Here is a 10100-nt window from a genome sequence, read left to right on the forward strand (position 1 = left end):
AAAGGATATTATCCAGTATACTGTGTGTCATCATCATCAAGCTGTTTCCAACCTAGACATTATCACTTTGCCTTTACTTTGCCAATAGAAGGGAGTCCCGCACACTGTCTTCACTTACAAAACTTTTATTGATGCGTTTCGGTCAGTCGGTCCTTCATCAGGCATCTAAATGAAACAAGACAATATGCCAATCACAGAAATGGAAAATACATTTTATTTTCCCAATGAAAATGCAATACGTTTTGTGTGTGCGTGCGTGTGTCTCACACACACACACACACACAAGGTATGCACATGAGTATAACGCAATGTTCTTGATACATTAGGTACATGACTGTTGGTTTAATATTGTAATGTAATGTTTAACATGCATTGAGCACTGAATATGTTTTTATATGAAACTGAATTTAACTATGATTAATTATTAGTTAACTAACTGATTAATTTAACTATGAATTTAATTTAAGCTTTAAGATACACCAAAACTGATTGTTGCCTTGTGGTATTTTGTAAATGGTTAAAATGTATAATGGTATATATATGTTTACGAAGTGTTATGTAGGCCTACAGAATGCTGGTAGCAGTAACTACAGGCTGAGAAAACCGCAGAACTGGTAAGACCACACATGGATGTAAAACACTTTTAATATTTTTATTATTAAATCAAAGTATATATATTTATTATATTCTGTACACAGTATTGACTATTATGTTACACCTATTCCTGCAGTCAGAGAAGCTCTTTAGTGTACCATGCAAAGCCATTCAACTTGAATTACCACTGTTAAGATTCTATAGCAGCCAGCTCACACTCACACTAGTCTAACCCAATCGTTACATACTAACTACTACATGCTACTACTGGGAGTGCTTTCTTTCCCTAATTCTTTGCACTGTCCAAAAGGGTAAGCATTGCGCAGTTTATGGAGAAAATGCTGTAATCCTGTTGTCTAACTAGTTACAGTTAAAACATTTGTTTGCACTTAACTGTTATCCAACTTGAACAATAATAGTTGAAGTTGCCAGACACACGTTCAACATCACATGAATAGGCCATTGGTCGGTAATTATCCATATCCATAGCTACAAATGTGATGTCCAACTGTGCACTTCTGAATAACTTGAGCAAACATTTACTTTACAGTAGTGTATTAGCCTAAGAAGTGATAACCTGGAAACATTGCAAGCACACAGTAAACATTAATTTACGTGAAATAACATTGAAAGTAACAATACAGTGTATAAAGTGAAAGTATAGTCAAAATGGATTGGGAATACCCATGCAAGTACAATATGTAGTATAAAGTTTAAGTACGTTAACTTAAATTAATTTACATTACATTGTGTACGCGAGAGTAAGGCCATTATAAAGGCAGGTGTTACCTCAATGACTTTTCAAATATAGTCTACAGCAGTGCAGTCGAATGTCGAGTCAAATGCAACCTTCAATATAAAACCAACCCCTAATTAGAAAAACACGCTGATATCAAGACTGGGGAGTTAACACTGAAATAACAGTTGGACGGTAATACAATCGCAGACAAAATGACCAACAACATTGGATTATACAAGAATACACTGGCAGTACACAACCCATCAATTCTGAACACGGACAATTAAGGATTATTACATTATGTACACATCAGGAAGGCAGATTTGCTTTGGAGATTACAAAACCCATTTCTTCTTCGCAATGCTACAGTACAGCGATTTGTTTACATTTGTATACTCTCAAGGGTTACTAATGGATAAATGAACACTGAGAATTTTACTGTGTAGGAACTAGGAACCCTCACAATACTACACTTTACAAATATACAAAACGCTATATATCTTTCAATCTTTAGAGGCACGCTGAAATAAAATCCATTAAGTACTCGGCCAAAGATGGGTATTTTCTTTTATTACAAGTCATTATCTATGTCAGGTCGTGTGACATTGCCTTTCACAACCTGGCCTTGAACCCTCAGGTAAATGTCATTATTACATTGCATTGCTAAGCAGCTCATAATTATGTTCCCTCTGCAGCACAGCAGGGGATAAAATACATATTTGACAAAGCTTAATTTAAGGAGCAAAAATAGGATCTTAAATTAGACCTAATGGTCTAATGGTCTAATCTTTACGTATTACCATCATTAATATGTGATAGAAAGAAAATGTATTTATTTATAGCGTGTACTGTGTTAATTCAGGTCCTCTTTCTCACTTTACAGTACCTGATATCCCCATGTGTTTGTGTGTGAGAGGATATGATTCACATCACATACAACACCCCTCTGACAAGTGTGACTTCCTATTTTCACCCACACAGGAAAAAGCCCCATTTAATAACACCAGTGATGGTATACATTCCACCCTTATAAAACACGTGTTTACACTAAAACCTGTAGTATTACAATAGCAGAACAGATAGTATTCAGTATGATCATACTGAACTGTATCTAGGGCTCTAAGGTGAATGCAGTAAATGGCAGGGTTCAAATGGGTATGATTTTTTTGTTATGACCGGGAATCTCAAATTTAGAAGAGTGGTATTGCAACTGGAATGCTGTAATATGAAAAGATCTCATTACACGCTCCAATAAGATGACTGTAGGAAAATAAATGTTATTTGGTTGCACCAGGCATTTCCCTCATTTTCCTTAAACAAATTACAAAGTACTTTAAGGGCATCACATTCATTAACTGGCGGAATGATTTCTCTCGAATTTAAGCAAGGGTATCATCGTAATTGTAGAGCTGTACAAGACAATGCAAACAAATCCAGAGTGAATTGGGGTAGTCACAATACAGACGTGCAGAGATAAAGGCTTTGCTGTGATTCCTTTTAACAGTTGCTAGCCAGCTAGAGGAAAGCAAGCCCCATCCCATCAGAAGATTCAATTACCCTTTCATCATGGGTCTCAAAATCTGAACCTCATAGTACAATATCTGTTTGTTTTTGTTGTTGTTTGTGCAGAGATAGACTAGGTTAATTTGGTATGCTTAGTATTCATGTAGATCCAATAAAGATCCCATTGGCGGTGCCAAGTATGTCCTTTTCTCAAAGACAACTGTCACTGTTAACTTTTGGTATCATGAATTACAAACCATGCAATAGAAACGCCTACTTGTTATGCATGACATTGGAGATTCTGGCATACATTTGCAAGGCAAACTCATCTTGTCTAACAGAATGCAATGGCAGAGGGGATGGGGTGTCCTAATTTTGAATGCAGCTCTCCCCGCTGCTACTGTGGTACACAGGACTTTCCTGCTGACGCCTAAGAACTCAACTCTGCTGTCAGGTTAATATCCAGCACAACCTCATACATAATTGAGTATCAGCCTCTGGTTATGTAATATGAAAGCAGTATATGACATTTATGCAATGTAATAATTTCATTATTACATTGCATTGCTAAGCAGCTCATAATTATGTTCCCTCTGCAGCACAGCAGGGGATAAAATACATATTTGACAAAGCTTAATTTAACGAGCAAAAATAGGATTTTAAACCTAATGGTCTAATGGTCAATGGACATTTATGTACCTGCTATACAGTCTTCATCAGTGTTTCTCAAACTTTTTCATGTCAAGGACCCCCAAATTAATTGCGCTCAAAATAGGACCCACTTACAAGATTTATGTTGTTAAATGTTTCAAAAATAAGATTTTTTTTTAAATGGCAGATGACATTTTAAATAGCCAATTGTGTTTAGGGTTAAAGTGGTCAAACTGGCATTCAATGCTATATTAACTCATTCAGGCTACCAGCACAGGGCAGTTAGGTTGGTTTGCTGTTTGATTTGAGAAGAAGGAAGAAAAAACACTTTAATCTTTAACATAGCATATGATTTATGAATATGAATACACAAGTTGTATGACTTTTTGAAAACTACACCTGAAAACCATGCACATTTTTAATACAGGAAGAGAAACGGATACATTTGCAGTTATAGCTTCTTGATTTCGTTCTTTTTTTCCTGTGTTGACCGAGACCGCATGGAATGTCATCCTGCAGTGAACAGCACCTTGTGGATTTGTATGTTAAACATAAACCAAGCACTGAGTGGAGCACGGCACCTGACCTGTATATAGAACTATCACAACTTACTGATGGGTCTGTCAAAACAAAATACTTTCCGGTGTCTAATGGACACACTAGATTTCTTATTGAAAGTAAGGCTTCGTGCAGTGTCTGGGCTATGTGCTTGTGCAATAAGCAAAGCACATCAATATATAAAACAATGAACTGCCTTGCATTAGCTAGCTTTTTTATATCATCATTCTATGTATTATGATGATGAAGTGATAAGACAGTATGAATACAAGAAAATGCAATGAACTACTAACTAATTGAGTTGAACTCTGGATTGGCATCAGCTATGAAGGTGAATGAAAACTGACCTGCTATGGTCTTGTCATTTTGGTGTTTGTGCTACAGAATGTGAATAACTGACAAGAGAGAGATCCATGTTTCTGCTATCTCATTCATACAGTCCTACTGTTGTCCTATTGTTGGGGAGTAATATTTGTTTGTTTAGGATATGATGCCTCTCTGTGGCTCATGGATTATGATGACTATTCATAACCTGGATATAAGGGTCTGTCTATAGCCATCTGTTGCTCTGTCTGTCCATGTGTCGTCGTGGGAAGGTAAATATACTTAAATCTAAAGTACACATACAACTCTATCTAGTCCTTAGAATAAATATGATTTATTCAATTCATGTGCATGAATTGAATACACGTTCCTTTTTTATGTTGTGCATCTTGTCCTATTTTGTCCAACTTCCTGAGTGAGTATTGGTATCCAACAAGATTGCCTCTATTACATTTACGAGACTAACTTTCACTTACACTGCCAGGCTTTCACAGTATGAATATTTAAGTGCTACACATTTGAAATGCTGGAAAGGTCCTATTATTGTCCTTGTAAAACGACGAGGCAGTTCATTTAGTGCTCCCATACCTCTGAGCATAAAGAATTGTAGATCCACCTTCCTACACATGTCCTCTAACCCAATGTCACTGTCACAGTTTGAGAGACTTACATCATACAGTATCATAACTCTACATACATCCAATCATGGGACATCCAATCCCTTGCTGCCCGCCTTCAAGCTGGATTTATACTTAGCTGCGAAATGGCGTTGCACACTGAAAATATCCCGTCTACAAGCTCAGAACGCGACACAGCTGCAATTTCCGGTGTGTGACACCACGCGCAAAGTATATCAAGCCCTTCACACAACCATCATGGGGGTATCTGAGAAAACTGAACTGATGGACTCTACTGATTTCTTTCTCTTCCCTTTGCCAGCCTCATCCCGGTCATCCCCGTTGGGGTTGAGCTTGCCATTCTGGCCCTGCAGTTCCTTGGTGTCTATGAAGGCCACATGCCTGTTGAGCTCCGCCTTGAGCACTGGATCACCATGGGTGGGTGTCACACTGAGCATGGAGGAGTGGATGCTGTCCTCGCCCCCAGACTTGCCCTTGGGGCAGCAAAAGCAGTTGCAGGGTGTGAGGTACAGATAGATGAGAACCAGGACTACGCTGGCCAGGCAACCCACTAACGTTGTGTAAGCCGTGTTCATGTTGTCGCCACCCCCATTCATGGTGAAGTTGTGAACCTTCAAAACAATGTAGAGGGTCTCGTTTAGGGCCTCACTGGCCGCGAAGCACGTGTAGGTCCCACCGTCCTCTGGCGTCACTGGACTCATCTGGAGGCTCCCGTCTGATAAGACCCTGGCCGTCTGGTTACGTCCTGGTGCTACCATCACATTTCCCGGTAGGAACCAGGTCTTTGTCACATCCCTGAGCTTGGTGTCGCAGCCAAGGGTAAGCGTCTGTTCCAGAAATGCCTCCTCGTCTGCCTCTGTGAAGGTGCTGCAATTCATGTAGACGTCGTTGAGGTCAAACACGCCCACTTGGGTCTTCTGGGGCCCTGGCAGGACACATTTGAAGTCATCCTTGAAGTCCACGGCAGAGTTGAGCCTCCGAATATGCCAGTGTGCCAGGAGGCTATAGAGTTCGCAGTGGCAGAGCAGAGGGTTGTTGTGGAAGTAGAGGCCATTTTTAATCCAGGCGGGTAGCAGCTGGAGCTCACCAATGGGCAGGACCTTGATCTTATTAGAAGAAATATCCAGGAGGCTGAGCTTCTCCAGGCGTGTTCGATCCTTCACCAGCTCCAGGGGGAAGCGGGAGACCTGGTTCTGGCTCAGGTACAGCTTCTGAAGGTTGCTCATGCCCACAAAGGCCAAGCGGTCGACCTGCGTGATTTGGTTGTTGTAAAGCAGGAGCACTTCTAGGTTGACCAGAGGCTCAAACATGTACTCGTCCAGATGCCTCAGGTTGTTGGAGGACAGGTCCAAATAGCGCAGGTACTTGACATATACGAACGCTTCCACAGAGAGGAAAGACATGCCGTTGTGACTGAGCAGGAGGTTGTGAAGCTTTGGCAGTTTCACAGGGCTCCACTCTGCAGGCAGTCGTGTGATGTCGTTGTAGCTGAGGTCCAGTACAGCAGCGTAGAGTGGAATCCCTGTGGGGGCAATAGTCAGATTCATTTTAGAGCAGCTCACGATGTTTGAAGCGCAAATGCAGGTTTTATGGCAGTTGATTGTGTATCCTGTTGCAAGCGGAAGCTCAAGGACGGACACAAAGAGGGAGAGGATGAACACCCATCTAATGTGGTTCCTCAGACCGGGCGATGTTTCCAAAAGGCTGTTGCCTGCTCTGGTGGTTGGATGCATCATGCTAGCCGTGGGATTAAAACCAGAACAGGTCCTCTTATTATCCACTTCTTAGGAAGTAGCATGGAACCTCAGCTGGAGGAATCCCAGGCATCACTCATAGAAGGCTGTCAAGGAAGAGAAAACATGGGTGTTGGATAGAGCCGCACAGTATCATGTTTATGTCCATGTGGCATAACTGACATTCATACTTAAAACTGTTTGCACAACGACACAAAGTTCACAAACACACACACACACACACACACACTTCCACGTGAATTCACACTCTCAAGACAGGTTAGCTCTCTGTCATTCTGTTTCTAATGTGGACACTTGCAGACGGCCAGACGCATACAAAACTTTATAAAAATTGCATGTGTTTCAGAAATAAACACAAACTAACAGTCTTTGCAGCACTCAGGAGAGTAGCATGTCCTGAATGCCCCCACCCCACATACAATACAATAGATCTAGTAGAATAAATGGATAAGAAGAATAGCCATAACATTTGAATGCACAATCATTTCATATTTAAGCATGCTATAGTGATGCTATTTTGCAGGGTCTTATCAATTTTCGAGGGTAATTCAAAAATGTTGCATTGCACCATTATTTTCGAGAATAATCGGTCACTTTTCAGTTAGTAACATTTATTACCAAATAGAAATTGTGATGGACAGCAAGCCACCTACCTTTTGGTCAGGATGCGGCAATCGTTTTCATCAATAGAGCTACAGCGTGTTTACAGTTTTGCTGCGCACAGTAGACTGTGGGATGTAAGGACAACAACGGATGCAGCGAGGGAGGGAGGAGGACGCAACTGGAGAAAGCCTCGCCAAACAGTCCGACTCCTTTTCCATCCAAGAGCGCGGTGCAAAACGCAAAAAAGATTACACAAAGACAAACAACACAAGTCACTGTGAGGCGTGTGAGCAGCCTAAATTGGATTTTGCGTTATACCGAACTATTTCAAAATGTCAATACTACTCTTCTCTGGTGTATTGATCCAAGATTCACACGATTAGCCTACGTCTTCTGTTGTTTGGTAAATTAGCGCTATTTGAGCAGGTCCAGTCTCATCAGCATCCGCGGAGATAAATTAAGCATGCGCGGCCTCTAGCCGAGAAGATCCCCCGTGTTTTTTCAGCTACTCCGGGCGGTCTTCGTGCAGCGCTGATGTTGCAGGCAGCAATCATTAATTTGTGCCGATAGAGATAGTGTTCAACGTGAATGTTAGGAGCTACTGCGCCTGGCTGGATCAGGAGACGCTGCAGTCTTCTATTACTGACAAGTATACCGCACGAGAGAAGTGGTGCTGGTGGTGCGAAGATGTCCTCACGAGCCACGAGTGTGTCAGCAGAGCTTGTGTTGTGAATGAAATTGGCGCAGCAGCAACATTACGGTACAACATTGTACAAAATAACGTAGGAATGCTATTTTGAGACGTAGCCTATGAGTTCGTAGGTGATAGCAAATTTACCAAGTGATAGCCTAAGCAGTAAGCATGAACTCTCATAACTTTATAGGATGCAGTGCATCTCATGCACCTGTGGGGGGGTTATTATTTCAAACAGTTATATTAGCCTATATTATATTTTATAAATACATAAATAAATATATAGGTATCCAACCAGCTTCCACAAATGCATTTAGTGGTTTAGGGCAGTGGTTCCCAAACCTTTTAGTGTCAAGGACCCCCAAATCAACATTTATTAGGCCACGGACCCCCCATTTGAAAACATATGCCAGTGACCCCGATAAGGGAGGATTTCTACGGCTCTAGCAGTGATTCCGAAACATATTAATTTCATGGACCCCTAGTTTCACACGCATTATGCTATGGACCCCCGATTTAATGGCATTTCTATCTCTGGTACCCCAATTTATATTGTAAAACCACTGTTCATTTAACTCAGTGTACAAATGGAACCAAGTTACAGACACAAGGGTACATTTGTAACTATCTCTAATTGAGCTAGGTACCCCCTGGAACTCCCTCAAGTACCCCCAGGGGTCCCGGGACCCCACTTTGGGAACCCATGGTTTAGGGTTTAGGCTATGGTTTTTTAATTTTAGAGAAAGTGATGTTGTTAGACTTAGAACAATGTCATATAGGTCCCATGTAGGTCTGGTCCATAGCCTAAATGCAACGGCAGTTGCATTTACCACTTACCACTTACCACTTACCACTGCCGCTCCATGGTAACGATGGGCAACACAGGTTTAATACCCGACATCCAACTCCACTCATCTGTTGTCCTTCAGCATGCATGGCAATGAACCTTTACACTGGGGACATGTCCCCATTACTTTTTGAAATGTCCAATTCTGTCCCCATCTGGCCCCCACCATTTAACCCAGAATACGGAAACTTTTTAGATGCAGTAAACCCTTTGTTGAATGGAGTTCCCCCTCAGGGGTCTCAACTAGGCCCCCCTTTCCCCCTACACCAAATATCTTGGCTGAAAAGGGCTGATCTAAGCTCTGCTATTTTCGCAGAATGTTCACCCTATAGCCTCGCGTTGCAATACTATATTCCACCAGGCTGGCAATAGGGCAATATGCATTGCAAAGACCGATGGAGGCTGGCTCTACGAGGCTATGCTCACCCAGGATAAGGAAGGACGTATAGGGGGTTCATTTTATCCCTTTCAAACATGCAGTTGGGTTTAGCATAATATGCATATTGGCTTATCAATGTAATTGAATGCTAACAGTACTTGTAGGAGCCATGAATTGGATTATTGTAATATTTTGGTCAATTAAATGAATGGGCCGTCACTGGTGTTAATGTGATTGATTGACGGGCATAGGGGCAGAGAGGGGGTGTGTGGGACGCCGTAATTTTTGTTCACCGCTTTATTTTTCTTTATTTTCTTTATGTTTGATCGCTGTGATTACTTTTATTTATGTTTGAGCACCCTTTGAGTCATTCATATTGCTTTAATAAACCCCTTAAACGCATTGTTTTGGATCCAGCGAATTACTTTTGTATGCGGAGCAGAGCACGGCTGACAACCTGGACCATCCCATCGCCTCTCAGCGACTTTAAAGTTATTTGATCATGTAGTCGCTTTACAGTACTGTTAACAGTAACTGTTAGTTAATTGGGGCATTCACTTAGTTAAAACATACCAGGAAAAATAAATCCATTCAGAGTGATGCCTTGTCAGCACCGTGATCAATTCCTGATAAACCAGTTTTATCTTTCAAAGAAATGCAGTAGCTCCACTCCACTCTCCCTTTTTCTCCTTTTTTAATATTGACACAGATGGACTCGGCACAGGGGAGGCAGAGGAGAAATCCGCTGACAGGATGCGAGTGTAGGGTGCATGTGAGTGAGGCCAGAGACAAAACCTGTTTACTATGCAGATATTG

General features: G+C 41.4%; 1 protein-coding gene across 1 annotated transcript; it reads right to left on the reverse strand.

Annotated features, from left to right (window-relative positions):
• Window positions 1–5208: 5208 nt before the first annotated feature.
• On the reverse strand, window positions 5209–7547 carry amigo1 (adhesion molecule with Ig-like domain 1). The gene is made up of 2 exons (XM_080763134.1): window positions 7415–7547; window positions 5209–6847 (listed from the first exon to the last, which is right to left on the reverse strand). Exon 2 carries the CDS (start codon window positions 6741–6743, stop codon window positions 5232–5234), a length of 1512 nt encoding a protein of 503 aa, XP_080619260.1. The 5' UTR covers window positions 6744–6847; window positions 7415–7547; the 3' UTR covers window positions 5209–5231.
• Between the last annotated feature and the right edge of the window lie 2553 nt (window positions 7548–10100).

Source organism: Protomyctophum bolini (genome assembly GCF_963924005.1).
Source record: "Protomyctophum bolini genome assembly, chromosome: 5".
In the NCBI taxonomy this organism is placed as follows: Eukaryota; Metazoa; Chordata; class Actinopteri; order Myctophiformes; family Myctophidae; genus Protomyctophum; species Protomyctophum bolini.

Excerpts from the sequence above, each read along its gene's own strand:
- amigo1 (XM_080763134.1), bottom strand. The coding sequence starts at position 6,743 with ATGATGCATCCAACCACCAGAGCAGGCAACAGCCTTTTGGAAACATCG.